Below are 20,911 nucleotides of genomic sequence, written 5' to 3'. Positions count from 1 at the left end.
TGGCTGACCTTCACCTCCGCTTTATTTTTTAATTTAAAGCAGGCAAAGTATGAACCTGCACTCCTCTCTTCACCTCCCTGCCACCCCCACAAATATCTGAAGCACATAACAGAAGGGCCCAAGACCACATGAACCAGATCAGCCATAGGAATGGCTCAGTTATGAAGACAAACTGGGAACCAACTCAGGCATGATAATAACTCCAGGTAATCTTACACAGAAGAAATCATTCCCTTTGGGTTGGGCCTGCCAATGTCCTGCTCTGCTGCCCCCACTTGCACCCCTAGACTCCGACCTCACTTTCCATTATGGTAGAGCTGCCTAACAGTGGGGCTGGTTTTGCGGGCTGCACATTGTGTTGCTAATTTGCCCTCCTGTATCTGCCCTTGAATTGTTGGTAGCTTAAAATCTGCCTCCCAGCCCTGATTTACCCACAAGCATCCTTCAGCTTCATTCCTGAGCATCTCCAACCTGGAAAGCTCTGAAGATCAGGGATTGGCGTTGGTATTCCATTTGTTTTTAGGATTTAGGCAAACATTTAACAGAGAGATCTATGGATTTGGGTTGTGAGTCAATCTATGGAAGTGAGGACGGGGACCTGAATAAGTGAGAGGGATTCAGCAAGCTGCACAACCTGGCTTTCCCATGGCGTTGTAGAGAAAAGGGGACAAGGGACACTTGAAATCAAGAGGTAACAGCATGTTTACTTTTGTGGTGCTTGAGAACAGCATCACAATAGTGGCAAGATCTTTGTTTGGTTGCCTGTGGTGAGCTGTTGTGATCTCAAAAGGTTGCTCTTGCAGGGGGATGAAGCTGGACCAGGTTAGATTCCCTCTACTGCCACAACGCCTCTGGAGTCTTCCCCATATCCCCATAGGTCGAAGTCCAAGCAGTTGTTTTTAGCCAGGATGTTCTGAAAGGACCCACCACCACCTTTGACACAGCAGATCTTAGAGCTGTTGGCAGCTTCCTGGCAAAGGCTGCCTTGTGGAAGGCTCTGGCTGTCACGAAGCAGGATTTTCTCTTGACCTGATGCTTTATTGGCATTAGAGAGGCTCCTGTATCCCAGCACTTCCATTTTCAGATTGTCAGGGAAGGCGAAGAAAACCAAGGTCATCACAACCACCACAGTAATTGAGCTTGGGGAAGCTCTGCTTCTGTTGCTGCTGCTTCTGCTGCTTCTGCTGCACCCAATTTCTGGCCTTCCTCCCTCAATATCCTGCTTCAAGCTATCCCTAAGGAAAGGAAGGACCCAGGAAAGTAAGAACCGCCTTGCTGGACCATAGCAAGGTCACATTCACATTATACTTTTCAAGTAGTCTTATTCCACTTTAACAGTCAAGGCTTCCCCCAAAGATTCCTGTGAACCATAGTTTGTTACAGGTCCCGACTTCATTGACCTACAGTTCCCAGCACCCTTAACACACATCTCTTCCCAGGATTCTCCTTGTCTGTTAAAGTGGTGCTTTAAATGTATGGTGTGGGTTTCAGTGTGAGGAAAGGATGGAATAATCTGTTTAGTGTTTTCCAGTTTTATGGTCTGCATGAAAATTCATACAGTTCCATGTACATTGCACCCAACTTGCATTTTTTGTAGGCAATTGTGCTTAATCTATGCACACACACCCAAATCTCCTAATCTAATGAATTACAGTACATTATTTTCACTATTACAACAATTTTTGTGTGCAGCACCGCAGAATCCGAAGACAGCTGCATTTCAAATCACCTTGTGAACTGAAGTGCACATAAGGTAGGTTTGCATTTATTTGCAACTCAAACCAAATTCCACAACTCCCCATCCCCACTAAGGAACTCATCCTTTCATAGAATCATTGAGTTGGAAGGGACCACGAAGATCATCTAGTCGAACCCCTTGCAAGGCAGGAATTTTTGCCCTAGGTGGGGCTCGAACCCACAACCCTGAGATTAAGAGTCTCATGCTGTACTGACTAAGCTATCCTTAACCCTTCTATGTGCTTTCACAGAGTGCTCTCTAGCTTACAAATACTTACCTGTCAGTACTGGAGATTTGGATTTCTTTGCACCTGCGTCCGTTCCAGGCACAGTATGGATCTCGCGCTGCAATGCAGTCGGTACAGCTTTTGTGAATGCCACAGTTGGCCATTGATATTTGAAGGACTCCTTTGCCATGCCCCACATGCAGGATTCCCTGACAATGCACAGACAGAGATGTTCCATTACTATTTGGAACCCATTAAAGGATGACAGGCCAAAGGTCATCCTTCCGCATCTGGTATATACCGTATTTTTCGCTCTATAACACGCACCCGACCATAACACGCACGTAGTTTTTAGAGGAGGAAAATCCGTAGGCATGCCACCCATAGGCATTCCCTCCATAACACGCACAGACATTTCCCCTTACTTCTGGACTGAAGGAGAAAAAGGAAACAATCTGCGGAACTGCACAGTTGGTGGTGTTTAAGTTTGGACTTCAAAGAGATTCTCATCATGGTGTCTTGATTTACGGAGGTGATCGGTACATACTTTCTTTATACAGTATCTACATTTGCTTTTATGTGCTGAACCTCATTAGAGAGATCTATTTTTTAAATGGAGTACAGGTGGATATCTGTTCACAATTAATTATTCAGATGCGCAGTTTTAATCGGACTTGACAAAAGATAAAAGAGCGGCTAAGATGGCGTTTGCTAGCTCTCACGCAGGATAAAAAAGAGCGAATTACTCCCTTTTTCGAGGGAGTAGGAAACATTTGTTGGCTGATTCTACAACAATCTGAGACAATAATTTGGGAAATATCCCACAATATACAATGAATCTGTTTGCATGCTTTTCTTCATCATGGGCGAGAGAGAAGGCGAAGCGGGCATCTAGCAGTCCCCCTCCAGGGCCCAGAGGTGGGTCTGAGTGGTCCCTGGAAAAGCTGATCAATCACCAAATGATTTATATCTTCATTGCTACATATGTTAGTGAACAGTATGCTTAACAACATAACAACTTTGGAATACTGGGTCATTAAACTTCAAGCAGCAGGCTTAGACGACAGCCCAGACTGGGAGATAAGAGTGGAGCCAGGAAAAGCTGCACTGACAAATGGACAGAAGGTATATATATATATATATATATATATATATATATATATATATATACACACTGTACTCGGCGATACATGGCTGTTTAACATGATGAGACTCGATCAGCCAGGGACTGAGGACTTTGAGAGAGTTTAAGATTGGAATGTGAAAAATATGAGAACAAGAAGAAAGCAGAAAATATAATTGTGTGAGATGATTGCTTCAGAAGTCCAGAATATGGGAAATCTGTTTGAAATTTAATAATTAATAATTCGGATTGTAATTTGGTGTTGTTTTTTCTTGATTTGGATTATGACTGGATTTAATTTGTTATTAATTGGATGTTTTTAATGGAAAACTATTATTATTATTATTATTATTATTATTATTATTATTATTATTATAAAAAGGCAGATGTGTGTGTTTGGCAGCAGGGCAAGGAGTCAGGGCACCGTACTCTGCCCAACAAAACCCCAAACTCTCAATAAGGTAACTAATACATACACGTAGACACACACACACACACACACACACACACACACACACACACACACACTGCTCCTTTTTCTAGGAAAAGAGGTGCCAGAACTCACCATGAACACATGCAGGTGAAGTCTCTTGACTGCTTGGGAATCAGCTCCCTAGGATTTCAGTCAGAAATCTTTTCCCAGTCCTAACTGGAGGTGGAGGTGCTGGAAACTGAACTTGGGGCCTTCTGCACATGAAGCATTGTGTCCATCTACCACAAATAAAGTACTTTCTACTCCCAATGGTTTTTGGATCAAGAACTGATATAAAGAGGAAGCTGCCTAATAATACCTCATCAAACCACTGGGCTCATCTCATTCTCCAGGGTCTCAGACAGGGGACATTGCCTGCCCTACTGGGGATTGAACCGAAAACCTTCTGTATGCAAAGCAGATGCTCTGCGGCTGAGCTACAGCCTTTTAAAAGCTCGCAGCTCCAGTCTCTAGCCAACAGAGCCTTCCTACCTCTTCAGGAGAAAGCAGCAGACTCCTGATCGCCTCTGGCCTCACAAAGAGCAGGATCTCCTCAACAATGTATGCCTCGTTGCCAACGACCACTGCTTTGTGAATGATGCCCTGGTCTGTGGAAAGTAAGGGAAGATGCTGAGGTGTCAAATTAGATACGATGGTGGCGGAACAGTTTGTTGAAATACAGGCCTGCCCTCCTCAAATGTGTGGTGGGAGTCCAGTTATGAGAGCTAAGGAGACAAGCAGGTGAGGGAAGCTGAACTCCACTCTGCCTGCAGTTCATTCTCACTTCTGCTTTTGGAGGTTCACCTGTGGCAGGTGACAGGTAGTCAGCCTCTGAGATTTCTACTTTTTTAAATTGAAAAATTTGTGATCGATTCATTCCGCCTCATCAATCAATCTATCGTTTTATTTGCATGCCTCTTTCCTAAGTTAAAACCATGCTCAAGGCAACTCATAATATATATATAAATTACATAACGGCGAAACAGAACAAAAGTAGTCATGAACAAGAAACGAAACACCAAAGCACACGAGCAGATTTTACAATTGCCACATCAGTTATAAGTTTTTTAAAAAAGATACAACAACAGCAATAAACACGCCCCCCAATCCAAACAATTCCTAGCCTAATATATAGTTAAATGTCACAGCCCTCATTTTTACCCCTTATTGGGTCAAAAAAATAAATAGGTAGTTCACAAAGCTCAATAGTATTATTGTTATTATTATTAAAATTTCTGTACCACCCTTTACCCGAGGATTACAGGGCAGTTTGCAATATAAAAACACAAAAAGACATAACAAAAACAATAAAACCCAGCCCCAGTTTAAACAGCCATAGATTGTTTGATGAGCCAAAGGCCTGGGGAATGTTATTGACTGGTGCCAAAATATAGGTAACAAAGGGGCCAGGCGAGCCTCGCTGGGGAAAGCATCCTACAAATAACTCAATCTCTACTACTGGAGCATAAAAGCATACCTGTCCCAAGAAACATCACATAGTAGGTCCTTCCCAAGGAGTTATGCAATTCGTGTACCGTAATCTGGGTGTATTTCACATTTGGCTGCACCAGTAGAGGTCGATTATCGATTGGCTGAATTTTTTCATCCATCACATAGTGCTGTCTCATGAAGCTGTGGGTGTTGTGTGAAGTGGGGGTGATGGAACACTGCAGGGATAATGTGAAAAGAGCTGGAGGTCAGTCCAGCATCCTGTTCTCACAGTGGTCAGCCAGATGCTTTGGGAAGCCTGCAAGGAGGACCTGAGTTCAACAGCACTCTCTCCCCTTAGTTGAAATTCCAAGCAACTAATATTTAGAGGCACGATGCTTCCAACAATGGAAATAGGACACAGACACTATGAAGAAGCCCAAACATGATAAATGACCAAAAAACAACAACCCTGCCTTATACTGAAGGAGACCAAGATGATAAGGGTCTGGAAGCCAAGCCTTATGAGGAACGGTTGAAGGAGCTGGGTATATTTAGCCTGGAAAAGAGGAGACTGAGAGGAGATATGATAGCCATCTTCAAATATCTCAAGGGCTGCCACACTGAAGATGGTGCAAGCTTGTTTTCTCCTGCTCTGGAGGATAACTCAAACCAATAGCTTCAAGTTACAAGAAAGTAGATTCCGACTAAACACCAGGAAGAACTTTCTGACAATGAGCAGTTCAACGGTGGAACAGACTTGTACTCTCTTTCACTGGAGGTTTTTAATCAGAGGTTGGATGTCTGTCTTTAGCTGAGATTCCTGCATTGCAAGGGGTTGGACTAGACGGACCTTGGGGTCCCTTACAACTCTAAGATTCTATTATTCTACTTTTCCTCCACTGTTTCCAGGCACAGGCCTTGCTTTAAAGCTCCATGTCTGAGCACCTTTTTCTTTGCTCCGTAGCTTTCCTCCCCAAAACCTGCTCTTTAAAGCTCAACTGGAGCAAACGGCAATCCACAAAACCCCAAATAGACGTTTGCTCCAATTGAGCGCTAAAGAGCGGGTTTTTGCAGGGAGTGCTCTGGGGCAAAAACACCACCAACAACGCTTGGATACTGAACTTTTAAGTGCGGACCTGTGCCAGGAAAGAGCAGAGCAAAAGATAAGTGTGGATAAGCCGAGTCAGATCATTGGTCCTTCTAGCTCTCTACTGGAAAATCCTATACCAGATTGGTGCTCTCCAGAACGTGCTGGACTCCAACCCCCGTCAGACCCAGCCAGCATGGCCCATGGTCAGGGATGTTGGATGTTGTGCAATAGCTCTCAGGGAGGCGTCTTTCCCAGCGCTGCCCAGAGATGCCAGGGATGGAGCCTGGGACCATTTGAGAGCCAAAACAGGTACTCTACTACCAAGTTACCAGAATAACAAGAGGCAGTGCTTTTTTCAGGGGGTACCTCAAGGGGACACAGTACTGGAACCTCTTTTTTGTTGTTAAAAAGTGTGGGACGTATCTTCGCTGTAGCAGTCAAATACTGTACAACATTTGCTGTTTCCTAGAGTGGACACACAGGGGAATGTTCCTCCAGACAGGGAGAACTTCCTGTCATACATGCTCTGGACCACGCTCCCCCTGTGTGTGAGCAGGTAGATGGGCATGACCCTAGCAGACCCTATAAAAGGGCTAGTCACAAAGCCATCTTCCTTTCGTTGGCTCTTTTGCTGCTCTTTTACCATCTTCCGCTGGCTCATCCTTACAGAGGATGGAAGCCACAAGGTAGAAAGTCTGAGGCCTAGCTCAGACTTCCTTTCTCTGCAACTGCAAGATAAAGCCTGCCTTCAGGACAAAACTGTGAACTGAATGTAAGTAAACTTTACCAATACTTTTAAAAGAAGACTGTCGCGTCATTATTGTTTTTAAGAGGGAACTAAAGGGGAAATTTACCAGGAACAATCCAATCTGGACAAGCCAGACTAGATTGTTGAACTTATATGATTCTAGGGAATCCATCAACTTGCTTCCAGATAAGGGATAGTGCTCTACTGCTAGCTCACTAGTATGAGTGAGGAGGGATAATATTTAATCAGTAGATCCTCTGCTACTATCCACAACATTTCCACAAAAAGTGTGGCACTTATTGCAACAACTTCATGGTGAGTACTGGCACCTATTTTTCTAGAAAAAAAGCACTGATAAGAGGACTTTGAAAACACCCATTCTACTCCAGAAAAACAACAGCTCCAAAACTGGGGAGAAAGGAGGGGAATTTTGTAAGCATTCCCCACCAGAAGCTCACGTTCACCTGGTCCCTGCTCACACCCTTCTAAGAGGGCTTGAAGCGATACTCACACTGCCAGGGCGAGGGTCTGGGACCTCGCCCTCATAAGGCATCCATTGGGAAAAGCTGTTTTGCTCTTTGAATTGCCCATCATCAAAGACTTTGTTGATAGCAGCAAGGCTGAAGGCACAGACTGCCGAGCTCCAGAGACCTCCCACTTTCCTGCAAAGAGATGGGCAAGTCAGCTGCACCACTAGAATGAAAAGGCACTCTGCAAATGCTCAGAGGCACTTATCTTCATTAGTGTTTAGTGCGCTGCGGGACCAAAGAATGGATTCCAAGATAGGGATGGATGAATCTGATGTTGCTTTCTCACTTTTCCAGTGTGAAAAATCAGCTTGTCACCTTGTTGCAATGTGTGTGTCAGAAACCACATGTATGTCCAGCGCTCACATGTATTCATACATACACTACCAAGCACTGGCGCCAACTATAGGGCACCCACAATGCAGGGCTCTGACACAACCTCCGGTTTCCAGGTCAAGAAAAGTTCATAAAGGGGATCTCTTTTCATATGAAGTTATGCCAACCTTTACTCATGCCACAATCTATGGTAATAAACCACAGAAAAAGTTCGGATTGACACACAGCTATTGACAATGTCCATATCTGTTTGTGAATTTTTTGAAGAAGTCCACATAAAATAATTGTCTGTAATTAGTACATATTTCCCCAAAGAGATGCATTTTCTTTTTTTGCAAGAGATTTTCACCTATTATGATTCTTTTTGTACATTACTTTCATAAATTTAGGCATCTAGGCACACTTCCCCAACATGGGCATTTTCCCACACCTTTTCCCCCTTTTGAACTGCATTGCAAAATTCAGAGCAGTGCAGATTTCAAAGGATAGTTGTGTTCCAGTTCACCTGCTGTTCAGGGAAGTGCAGATTAGGCAGGTTTCTGTTAAAAAGGGGACGTGAGCCAGATCTCTTCTCCATCCTTATTTTGAGTGGCTACGGCACAAAATAGCCCTGGGTACAATGAGTTGTCACAGCCTTACCACTGAGGAGTGAAGACGGCGTAGAGAACTGTGTCACCTCCATGATGTGGAAGGGCAAATACGTGCTGAATGACACTGTAAGGTAACTGCCCCTCTGGGGTGCAGGAGAGAGCAGCTTTTACAAATGTCGTCCATTTCTTCTGCAGCAACTTTTCTCCTCCAGCATCATTCTGAAGAGGATGGAAAAGCAAGACTATTGACAAACCAGTCATCTCTTATTTCCTCCCCTGGCCCCTCCTGATCTCCTCCCTCCCTCCCTCCCACTGCCCTCATGCCCTTTTGTTGTTGAAGCATCTTCATTTCTGATGTCCAGTTTATCTGTAAGACTTAACCCCTTTCTCTTTGTTGGCCTTCGGGCGGAAGACAGGGGCAACCTTTTAAGGAACAGGCCCTGGGATTCTCTTATGGTTCTTTGGGTAATCACATTGCTGTTTTTCCTCTATTAATCCTGCTATTGTTCTTGCTTTCTTTGTGCTTGACTGTTTTCATAGAATCACAGAATGGTAGAGATCCTGGGAAGGGAAGAAGCTGGTGCCATCACCACCCTCCAGTCTCTAGCCCATTCTTCCCAACTCTAGTTATGCCTCTCTGTGGTGTTGTACCTTGTGGACAACCCTGTGATATTGACCTTGAACTGTTTCTCGGTTTTGCTGCTGGTTCCTGGTTTGGCCTATGTGGATTCCCTGAACTTGCCCTTGCTCTGTTCGGAGAGTGCTGCATTGGAAGCCCTGTCTTTGCTTGCAACTACTTCTGCCCTGGCTGCTGCCCCAAAACACCACAACAAAGACTTTTGGGCATAAGTAAGAGAGAAATCTTTACTCAGATGTGCAGTAGGCACAGGTCTGACAGTAGGCTAAGGCACAGGAGTCTCATTACAAGAATTTAAAAGCAGGTTCCAGTTTTCATGACTGGACAAAAGCAAACAAAGATGTCTCAACGAGCTGCTGTGCCCTTCCCACCAAGCTATTAAGGACAAGGCATAGCAAGCTTCATTCATGAGGCACTTTCTCCCCTTACAGGAAAGGTGTACTTAAGATGCGTGCTTCATCAAGGTAGGTGTGTCTGGTCCCATCAACAAAGGCAGCCCCAGGTTCTCAGTGATGGGATGGTGTCCTGCCACCCCAGCTCCATCTCAGTCACCCCTCCAGCTTCTCCAAGTCCTTCCCAGTTCCCCAAGAGGCTCTGTTTTGCGGGATAAGTGGCGTGCAGAGCTAGTGGGTCTGCTTCCCTCTCCCTAATAGTGGGAGTAAAGGAACAGAACCTCCGACCTGAGTTGCCACAACCCAATTCCATCTGCTGCTCCCTCCTCCTTCACCATCATCTGCCTGAGGCTGCCCACTCCAGGCCTGACCCTGTTGAAACCTGGGGGTCATGGCAACTTTCGTGAGAAGATGAAATCCCTGAGACCGGGGCCCCCTGGAGAATAACATACTGTTTGAAGAAGTCTTCTCATTTATCTGGCCCTGAATCTACTTCAGGGGGGTGGCCCTCAAATTTGTAGCAGCATGAAAGAGGAAAAATTGAGTCTATCCACCACTTCAGCCTTACTGTTGCCCTTTATTCTAAATGAAAAAGTCCCCCCAAATGCTTGGTCTTTCCATTATATTAGCATAATTAAAATTAAATTCTGGCTCCATTTCCTTCCTGGGAAGCTGTCTTTCCCAATTCCAGATATGCCAGGACAAAAGGCAAGGGACAGCCACTCTGCACATGCTCACATCTTACTCCTTTAGACATTCAAGGGTTAAAAAAAGAGGCCAAGCAAGTCCCAGCTCAAATGTGCCCTTGATTTTGGAGGCAGCTCACCTTGCAAATGCGCGCCACCCTCGAAACAACCACCTTTTCCAAGTAGTTGAATTCCTTTGCTGTTTCCGAAAAGAAGAAATAGATTTTCTGATCATCTGGGGCAATTGGGATGTTGATGGAGGCCACAAACGTTGCATCAGCTGCAGAGGGAAGCCACAAAAAGACCAGACATGAGATACCCGTCACCCTCTCAGTTCATGACCCCACTGGCGTGAATTCCAAAGGGAATGTCGGTTGATGAGGAGATGCATCTTCTCCAGGCACCAACCTGTTAACTGTCAGGAGCCAACCAGCAGTAAATCACACTGTGCAAGTTGGTGCTAACTCTTTATTAGCAAAAACAGGATCTGTACAGAAGTGTCAGGCCTAATGAGCACAACAACCCATCTCTGCTAAGTACTGGCCCCATGAAGCAGTTGCTGAGACTGAAAGCTCTCACCTCCCCACAGCTGTCTAAATCCCTTCATCTCCAGGGTTTATTCCAGGCAATCAGAGACTCTCCTTCACACTTTTCAAGTTTCTTCAGGTTCTGGGAGACAAGTGGGGAGGGGAGCTTGTTGCCGCAGAAGGGGGAGACACCCATGGCCCTTCAGCAGCTGGACTCATCTCTGCCTCTTGGCTCCCCCCTGCCCTGCTTCATCTTCTGCCTCTATTCTGGACTTCTCTCTGTTACAGATTCTTCCCGCTCACTAAGCCCTGTTGCCTCCTCAGCTTCCCACACCTCCTCTTCCCAGTTTTCTCCCTGTGAGCACTCATCTTTGTCCTACCACAACTCCCCGGGCTCTGAGCCTTTTTTCCTTGGTGGTTCCCCAGCTGGTTCCTCCCTCTATTCCCTCTACTCTGCGTCCGACCAATCCATTAACGTATCAGCTGCCCAGGTGACCAGGCAGTGGTGGGCAGTGGGAGTCGCTGGACTCTATTTGGATGTTTAAGAAACTTTCCACTCCCTCAGTGCCCCAAACCTGCTCTTACATTCCATCCACTGCTCTGTCTTCAAAATTTTCTTGCTGCCCAGGGTACGAGTGATAATAGGGTCTATCCCTTGAAAGTCATTCTTGGTAGCTGCATAAAGTTCACCATCTGCAGAGTAAAGACAGGAAAGAAGATGGTTCTTTCCCAGGAACAGTCCCTGCTTTCTGGATTTCTGGTAATACACTGCCCCCATTTTTACCCTGGAGATGCTTGGCTATAGATCTTGGCAGCGAGTGTGCTTTTCTCACCTTGATCAGCTTTCTCCCCAGGACCACTACACAGACATGGCTCATCCTGTTTTGCCGCCTAAGGCAAAACGAGAAAGCGTGCCCTGCATGTGCCACATGCCCCCCCTTGCCGCCCCACAAGTCTTGCTTACTAGGGTCATGCGGCTGCAGCGAGATTTCAAAGGGCTCTCATAATATTTTATGATCCTCTTGTGACATCTCTTCCTAGAAGGTGCCGCAGCTGCTTCTCTAATGGAGACAACAGTGTGTGTGTGTTGAGGAAGGCCACCTTTGGATTCCACCGCCTGAGGGGGCTGCCTCAGTCTGCCTCATGGATGGGCTGTAGTTGTATCTCAAAGTGGGCATCTTGTCTCCAGTGCATATCCATGTGAAAGGCACCTGCATGGATCTGTGCAATACACAGCATGCCACTTCACACACTGTTGTTGTTGTTGCTGCTGCTGCTGCTATTTCTATACTGCTTTATATTTTAAAGAGAGAGAAAATCTCAACGTGGTTGACTACACATCATAATATCAAATGAAACAATCCAGAATAAAACAAATTCAAGCTTCAAGGAAAATATTTCAGATTCTTCTCTGAGTGATATTTTGCTTTCCCCATATTTATTTACCTACTTGATTTACATAGCTGCCCCATTGCAGAAGTGCTCTAGGAAGCCAGTGTGGTGTAGTGGTTAGTGTTGGGGCTAGTCATATATTTAAATAAGAACAAATACCCTTCTAGCATTCAAATAGTAAGGAGACAGCCCGGGGCTTCTCTCAGAAGGATGCTCTCCAGATGTTTAAGACTACAACTCCCATCTGCCCCAGCCAACACAGATGATTTGTAGTCCAAAAACATTGGAAGGGCACTCAGTTGTGGGAGGCTGGAAGAGAGCCTTTGCAATGAGTCATGGGGGCAGGAAAGTGGCTCAGGAGGGGGCATTAGGGGGTGCTGCAAACATTCAATATCAAAGGAAGTGAATCCCTTCCCTTTCCAGATGGCTCACCAATGAGAATTGCTGTGTTCTTATACTTGTTAGTATAGGGGGTGACACCTTTCCCATCCAGAAGGCGGAGGTTGCCGTCTGCATCAGTCACCAGAGCAAATGTTTGTAGGTCCTAGCAAGACAGGAAAAGGAAAGGGAAGAGACAAAAAGGAACAGAATGTATGGGATGGTGTGCTTCAGAAACCAAGCATCCCGATTGCTGCTGAATCTGGGATATGCCATTTCCTGCTAATATCACTATGCATAAATATATCTGTTGCATTTAGAGCACGGGTCTTCTCTTCCTCCATGGCGTTCAGGGTGCTATATGTTGGTCCCTTGCTTTGTTCTTATCCTTCCAACAATTTCCTGGTTAGGTCAAGAGGGAGTGATCAACTGGTCCAAAGATGTTCAGTAAGTTTTGTGGCTGGATGAGGCTCAAACCCAGAACTTCCCAACCAAGGGCGAATCCTTTAGCCACATGGGCTCTATGTTTGGAAGATGGTGAGACTGAGCTCTGACTAAACTCTGACTGTTATTCCCCTATTACTGATGGGGGAGATGAGGTGTGAACAAGAATGGCTTGCTTAAGGTTTAAATAAAAAAAATTCCTTCCAGTAGCACCTTAAAGACCAACTAAGTTAGTTCTTGGTATGAGCTTTCGTGTGCATGCACACTTCTTCTTCTTCAGTGTATCTGAAGAAGTGTGCATGCACACGAAAGCTCATACCAAGAACTAACTTAGTTGGTCTTTAAGGTGCTACTGGAAGGAATTTTTTTTATTTTGACTATGGCAGACCAACACGGCTACCTATCTGTTGCTTAAGGTTTGTCTAGCAACTTCATGGCAAAGCAAGATTTGGACCAGGGATCTCCGGTCTCATGGCTCAGCCTCTCAGTCCCTAGGCTACTCCAGTTTCAGGGGTGGGTAGGTGACATAAAGAGTCAACTTCACAGACACCAGGTGTTTTATTACTGACCTGCTCCTGGCACTACCCATGGCTTTAGATAACCCAGGGGTAGGCAACCTAAGGCCCAGGGGCTGGATGCAGCCCAATCACCTTCTCAATCCAGCCCATGGACGGTCTGGGAATCAGCGTGTTTTTACATGAGTAGAATGTGTCATTTTATTTAAAATGCATTTCTGAGTTATTTGTGGGGCCTGCCTGGTGTTTTTACATGGGTAGAATGTGAGCTTTTATTTAAAATGCATCTATGGGTTATTTGTGGGGCATAGGAATTCGTTCATTCCCCCCCCCCACCCAAAATATAGTCCAGCCCACCACATGGTCTGAGGGATGGTGGACCAGCCCATGGCTGAAAAAGGTTGCTGACCCCTGATATAACCTCTTCATTCATTCAATATGGAGACTGAAGGTGTTGCTGTTTATTAATTTATGAGTTTTCTTTTACATATACTTTTCAAGACAATTCACCATCATATGAAGCAGAAGTTGAAATAGTTTTAAAGACAGTAAGAAAACAATGGAATATGAGTTTAAACACAATACAAAATGACCACCCATGATGACAGGCACATTTTCACACAGCTAGAAAAGCTTGTCTTCAGCTGTTTCTGGAAAGCACAGGTAGTTGTATCTCAGCAGGAATTCTGTTCCAGTCGTGTTTGTGTAGAATCATAGAGTTGGAAGGATCACAAGGGCCAAACCCTTGCAATGCAGGAATCTTTTTGCCCAATGTAGGGCTTGAACATACGGTAAGAGAAAGGTAAAGGTCAAGGACCCCATGACGGTTAAGTGCAGTCAAAGGCGATTATGGGGTGGTGTGGCCCTCATCTTGCTTTTCAGACCAAGGGAGCCAGCGTTTGTCCACACACAGCTTTCTGGGTCATGTGGCTAGCATGAATAAATTGCTGCTGGCGCATGGAGGACAGTGACAAGTGCCAGAGCTCACGGAAATGCCATCCACCTTCCTGCCGCAGTGGTACCTATCTATCTACTTGCACTAGTATGCTTTCAAACTGCTAGGTTGGCAGAAGCTGGTACAGAGCAACGGGAGCTCACCCCGTCACATGGATTCAAACTGCCAACCTTCTGATCAGCAAGCCCAGGAGGCTCCGTGGTTTAGACCACAGCACCACCCGTGTCCCCCAACCCCTGACCCTGGGAATAAGAGTCCCACTGAACAGGACCAGTCACACTGAAGGCCCTTGTCATCCCCCTATCTCTCTCCCCCAGGAACTCACAATGTAAGCACAGGTGGGTTTGAAAGCATACGTCCCGCAGATGTAAAGGTGTGTGTCGTTCAGTTGCACCAGGACACGGATAAAATTCAAGCAATCCATCTGTGGAGAAGAAGAGGGGGAAATCAGGATTCAACTTCCAGGTACCATTTCTATCCCAGAGGAGGCTTCCACTGGCAGGTTGTTAAAAAGCATGAAAAGCCAGCCCCTTTCCTGCTCTGCAAGCTCAAAGGGGATCTTGAAGGTTTCAATGGATGGTGGATCTATTTATTTAGTCATGGAATCACGAAGCAGCAGTGCAGCTAGAAGATTTCAGAGCTTGGATGTAATAGCATTAGGTTAGTACTGCTCCACTTCATAACGTGACAAGACAGCCTCTCCTGCTCATGCTGCGGAGGCGAGCACTGGAGAAGAAGGCTGCTGTGGCAACTGCTGGGTGGGGTGTCTGTGGAAGAGGAGGCGGCTGTGGCTGCAGGAGGGCTGCGCCGGAGGTGGGCTGAAGAGGAGGAGAAGGGTGCACTCCTGGGAGACCAGATTTGCCGACTTTCCCAGCTGCCGCCCTGAGGCAAGTACCTCACCCAGACCCATGAGTGGGCCAGCCCTGCACACCACATTCTTAGGTTGTAAAACTTCCCTTATCCTCTACCCCTCACCCCATTACCTCCTGTTTGCCTTTGAGTTTACAGATGTCCTTTATCTCCCTCTTGGGGGCCCAGCGTACCTATTACAGGAAAAGTGGAAGAAGGGAGCTTTAGAGAAAGATAACAACAACAACCATAGTTGCCAAGAGTGCAAATGCTCAGCCTTAAGCTAACACATCTGGGATTTTTTTTTAAAAAAAAATACTGTTTCAATGTTGTGTTTATGTATACCACTTCGAGTTCTCTTGAAAAAAAAATTAAGTGATTTAGAAATGCTGTGAAATAAGCCAATACATAAATAAACAAAGACTGCCTGTATTTACCAGCAACAGTCTCTGTATTTGAATAAAACGCTAACTAAGTTGACAGAAATGGCAAACTGTGGGGCTGAGCCTACTGCCTGCGTGCAATAGGGATGGATGAAGCCATCTATTTTGCTTTCACTCGGTTTCTTACTTTTCTAATCTTAAGTTCAATTCTCCACATTTCTGTATTGATTCGTGCTTTATTTTTCTGAAGTCCTCACAAAAAATGCCAGCGTTTTAGCGCAGGTTTCTCCTAATGCACACATTGTTGTGGGCAGTTTTGCCTAATGTAATACATTTTGTATGTTTACATACACACAGACACACACACAGACACACACACACACACATTTTGCAAACAGTTCTCCTCATTGACACTTTTTGGCTGCAGAACTACATTCCGAAATTCAGAAAAGCGTGAGTTTTGAATAATAGTTGTGCTTCAGTTTGTGCATTGTTTGGGGCAAGGTGTCAGTTGAGTGGGTTCACGTTAAACTGTGACCTCAATTTCTTCCCCATCCTTGCCTTTGCTCTTTCTCTCTTCTCCCCTCTATGATAAATTTGGATATTCCCTGGTGTGACCACACCACAATTTTTTTTATTGCACATCATACCAGGACTATAAACCAACTACAAGCTGTGGTTGCTTTCACACCCGGTTTGGATGGCAAGCACACAAGCCACAGTTTCCTGGTTGGGGTGTCTAACAGCAAACAATGGTTTGGCCAGGGTGAGGGCTGAAACGCAAAGAACTCCAGTGCACATGTAGGAAACCTTTTCAGAAAAGGCTTCCCAACATCTCTCCCAAAAGTGGTGGGTGGGGGAAGACAAGGGCTGTCATCTAGAGGAGGGCTAACCAGAAGACCACCCCAAGTCTTCCCCCCCGCACTTCTTATTCTGAATTGCCATTTCTTACTCACCATGCCCTTTTGGTTGTTGATTTTAGCTCTGGCAGTGTCAAGAGCGACAACGGTGTCTCTGGCTCCCACATAGAGAGTTTTCCTATCTGTGCTCAGGACAAAAGTGGCACAATCTGTAACTCCCTTTCGGTGGTATTGTGCAATAATTGGTCGAGGGTTCCCTGAGGAAGGGAAAAGATGTTAGGTACATTTTCAGCAAGCAATGCCAACTGACCGGGGGTGGGGGTGGGAGGTAGATAACCTGGACTGCTTTTAACCAGAGAGCCACACATTTTGGATGGACTGGGTAGCCAGTTGTGGTTTTCAGTGGCTAGTGGAGCTCAGCTTTCTTGCTTCCCGGTCCCCAGAGGCGAAGTCAGGGTGTGCCTTTTGTTCCTTGATGCTGAAGGTGTCTTACAGGGGCCGAACATTGGGTGGTCTATAGGGGTGGGTGATATATCAATATATCATCCAAAAATGGTCTGAAGTCCATATCATGATATCGGTTTCATAATTTTTGACCTGGCTATATATCGTGAATCATGGTGCTTGCGTGTGTGTGTGTGTGTGCTATAACAAAATCGCAATGTGAGATAAACTTTGAAGCCAGCCAGTGCCTTTACATAGCTCTGTCCTTATTCAGGCACTGTGATATATCGATGCACCGCAATGTTTAGTTGGTGATATATATCGCAATGTTGAAAACCACATAGTGCCCAGCCCTGGTGGTATATATGTGCATATGCCGCACCTCCGTCCCAAACATGGACAGTGCAAGACATAGCCTGGCGCCATTTTGAAAGAAGCACCTTGAAACCTGGCAGTTAGAGGGGCATGTGCCACCCTCAGGCGCTGGCTTTGTTAGGGCAGTGTTTGTGGAACTGAGTCACCACCTTTGGAGCATGCACTTTAGCTTCCTAGGATTGATCATTTGGTCCACAGCTCTTGCAGTCAGTGAGATATTGCAGCTTTCCAGGACGATGTCAAGAGTCCAAGTTCTGGACGATGTCAAGAGTCCAAGTTCTGGGCCACCTCAAACTCCTCCTTTCCATCCACCAATACTGGTGCTGGCATCAGGCTGGGAACCCTATATGGATGCTTGGGGGCTACGGAGGCCTCTGAGGGGGCGATGAAACACTGGGTGGACACTTGGAAGGAAGGAAGGAAGGAAGGAAGGAAGGAAGGAAGGGAAATTGAAAAGTCGCAGGGTGGATCTGAGTCTGGGGTGTCATGCATTCAACGTGCAGCTAGGCACTGTGGAGGGAAGATAATGGGTGGCAGCAGCGCAGGTGCAGTGCAGGTGCTGTGTTGGTGTCTGTAGCTAGCAAAAAAAGGGGGATGTGTTTCCTGCTGAACAATCGAGTTGCTATAAGCAAATTCCACCAGGGGGAGCAATGAGACCCATTTTCTTTGTTGGCAGTTCATACAACAGCACGTTGATACCTGTTATGAGGTTTGTTGGGGGTGGGGGGGCGGTGTCAATCTGAATGATGCCTCGGGTCCCTTCCAAAGCAGTTACCTTTGAAGTAACAGGTTTGGTAGGGTTGCCCTATTTTAAAAAGTAAAAACCAGGACACTCCAAAAGTTGTTTGACTGACTTGCCCAAGATCCAGGACAAAGCACCGCCTTTCGGAAATTCGCCCTGGACGTCAATTCTGCCTTTGAAATCCCAGTAATGTCTGGGAAAAGCCAGACGTAGGGCAGTCCTAGGTTTGAAATCTCGCTCATCTCCTTCCAGGCACCCTTTAATATCTCCCCAGAGTGCAGCTTCTGCCTCTGTCTTCCTGTGAGTTACTCACTTATCTGGGTGTCTTGCCTTGGCATCAGATCCGTGGCCAGAGCGGTGGCAAATGTCAGGAGGAACCCGAAGAGGCGTAAAGACTGTTTGGGGTTCATGGTTGTCAATCAGCAGGTGGTCGCTGGGATTTCTGCAAGCAGGAGAAAGGGCAGCTAACTTGGTAGCTGTCAAGAAATTCAGAAGAAAATAAGGAAGAAGTCACCTCTAAAAAGGTAGCAATGTGTTGCTACACTTCTGAGGCCTAAGGGTTCCCTATGGCTAAGCGAGCCTTTCATCAGCTTCATCTGCTGCACCAGCTTGACACATATTTGAATTAGGCTATCCTGGGTGGCACTGTGATCTAAACCACAGAGACTAGGGCTTGCTGATCAGAAGGTTGGCAATTCGAATCTCCGTGACGGGGTGAGCTCCCGTTGCTCGGTCCCTGCTCCTGCCCACCTAGCAGTTCGAAAGCACATCAAAGTGCAAGTAGATAAATAGGTACTGCTCCAGCAGGAAGGTAAACGGCATTTCCGTGCGCTGCTCTGGTTTGCCAGAAGCGGCTTGGTCATGCTGGCCACATGACCCAGAAGCTGTTTGTGAACAAACGCTGGCTCCCTCAGCCTATAGAGCGAGATGAGTGCCGCAACCCCCAAGTTATCCGTGACTGGACCTAACGGTCAGGGGTACCTTTACCTTTTACCTTTATCCTGCCACTATAATCTAAGGGTTAGTGATCCTGAGACTGGACTACTGCAGTGTGTTCTATGTGGAGCTCCCCTTGGAGCTTGGCCTGGAAACTCTGCAATCCCACACTTTCCAGTGCATTTTTCAATCACTTTCTTTATTGCAAACAGTGTATTTGTTGTTTAAGAGTTCCAAACCTTCCTTAATTGTGCAAGCTGAATCTGCCTGAATGTGATTGAATCCCACATGGAAATAGCAATATGCTGGAAGCGACTGGGGAAACTCACTGACAAACGAGTGTCTAATGCTCAAATTTCTCAGAGTTTACGTGCCAACATCCTCAGAGCCCTAGAGAGAATTGAGGAAGATGAATCTCAAATGTCAGGTGCAAAGATCCTGAGGGACATAAAGCACAGTTTGGAGGCTGGTATTTTGTGTGAAGTCTGGAATGATATACTTGAGCCATTCAACAGCTGCAAACTAAGAGGGCAAAGTGCTCAAGCAGAGCTTTTCATGGCCGTAAACCGACCGAGAAATCTTGGAAATGTTCTTCAAGAAATATGGGGCTATTGCTACAAGACTGCAAAGACTCCTAACGAAAAGTACAAATCAGCAAAAGACAGAAAGCCTGAGGCGACTATGCTGCTGCCTATTGCCTACGGATTCAGTGACAAAGTTGTCCTCAGATCAAACAGTAACAAAAAAACCAAGGCAAAATACAAGAAAAAGAAAATTAGGGCAAAGAACCGCTCCCCTAACAGCTAGTGAAAATCAGGCAAAATATATACCAAACAAAAATGCTAGTCCCTAGAAGCATTTAGAGGAAAGAGAGTTAAGCAGGTGAGAATCATTTTCCAGCCAGACATTCCAATGATGATAAAATACACTATTAAAAAAACACCAAAATATGGGATGGGCCAGGCATGGCACCTGAGGGTGCAATGGGTGCCACACTGCAGATCCTAGGAATGCCCTATGGAATCTTAAAGACAACCAGTTCATGGCAGCAGGATTTATGGCTCCTATGTAGGCCTCTCCTAGGTTTCCAACTCTTTTCTATGAGAAGCTCAAAAAACCCTCTCGATTTATAAGCCTCTCAGATGCCACCCACAGGACTCAGGAGGGGGGGTTTAGTAGAGTGGATGCATATGAGACCCCTGGACAATGTTACTGAGAGGAGACTCATAATTTTGCTTTGCCAACCAGAACGAGTTCTCAAAGTGGAGAGAACCAGCAAGACCACCATCTACCAGAAGGAATAATAAATCAGCAGTTAAGTGCACAGAACAGGGAACATTTACAAGGAAGGTAAATTGATATGGAAATGGATTTGGGGGCGGGGCGGGAACCTGTACTCCTGCAGGAGGAGAAATCCTCCTTATCTCAAACATGGTGTCTGGAGGCCAGGAGAATTTCCAGAGTGAATCTAGAACCTGATGTTTTGGGGGAATAAATGGAAGTCTCTGGAATAAATGCAAAGATTCCCGCCTCCCCTGCTCATCCTTTAAATATCAGTTCTCCAGGCCCCCACATCCCCTTTGCCTATCTTCCCCAGGTTCAATTGCTCTTTGCCCAGTTAGGCCATATTCCTCCTCACCACTATGAGCTGAATAAAGAGAATGAAATCCACTCTCAACTCAAGAGTATATTTCAGGCCACAAGGTCTTCTCCTTCACCAGCACTTACCCCTCCCCCAGGCTCATGTTTCTTGTTCTGACCTCTCTCAGCAAGCCCCAACCCTTTGGTGTTCAGCTTGTTTGTGACATCAAACAATGGCAACCAATAGCATCAGAAGTCAGGAGAAACAATGATTTTTTCCCCTTTTTGAATGGTTGCTAATCTCCCTGGTTCAAAAGGAACCCTTTCCTATAAGATAATTGCGAATTCAAACATCCGTATAAACTGGCGGCACTGGATGTGCATGGGCTTCTACATTTGTATTCGAAATCGAATCAAACCAGGCATCAAAAAAGTGATGTCTAGGGCAGTAACTTCTGTATAAAGAGCAATTTGTCAAGTATTGGTATGCCAATAATCCCAATTAGCTAGATCTTCCAAAAATAGGCTACTGAG

At 45.8% G+C, this 20,911-nt stretch overlaps 1 protein-coding gene across 7 annotated transcripts; it reads right to left on the bottom strand.

Annotated features, from left to right (window-relative positions):
* Window positions 1-684: 684 nt before the first annotated feature.
* Window positions 685-20,583, bottom strand: LOC310694767 (semaphorin-4A-like). 7 transcript variants are annotated; one of them, XM_083478294.1, is made up of 15 exons: window positions 20,525-20,552; window positions 19,126-19,186; window positions 18,174-18,302; window positions 16,396-16,556; window positions 15,191-15,250; window positions 14,533-14,631; window positions 12,348-12,459; window positions 11,109-11,216; window positions 10,137-10,276; window positions 8,331-8,500; window positions 7,340-7,490; window positions 5,037-5,226; window positions 4,052-4,167; window positions 2,016-2,173; window positions 685-1,235 (listed from the first exon to the last, which is right to left on the bottom strand). In XM_083478294.1, the coding sequence occupies exons 3-15, from the start codon at window positions 18,268-18,270 to the stop codon at window positions 824-826; spliced, it is 1,974 nt and encodes a 657-aa protein (XP_083334420.1). In that variant the 5' UTR covers window positions 18,271-18,302; window positions 19,126-19,186; window positions 20,525-20,552; the 3' UTR covers window positions 685-823. The 7 variants fall into 7 exon arrangements, with proteins under 7 accessions (XP_083334420.1, XP_083334422.1, XP_083334418.1 ...); XM_083478296.1 differs by having other exon boundaries at window positions 19,036-19,186; window positions 20,525-20,548; XM_083478292.1 differs by having other exon boundaries at window positions 18,174-18,336; window positions 20,525-20,548.
* Window positions 20,584-20,911: the final 328 nt, after the last annotated feature.

Source organism: Podarcis liolepis, assembly GCF_965112155.1.
Source record: "Podarcis liolepis genome assembly, chromosome: 15".
In the NCBI taxonomy this organism is placed as follows: Eukaryota; Metazoa; Chordata; class Lepidosauria; order Squamata; family Lacertidae; genus Podarcis; species Podarcis liolepis.
Note: the sequence above shows the minus strand (reverse complement) of the source record. Positions and strands in the feature narration are given on the sequence as shown.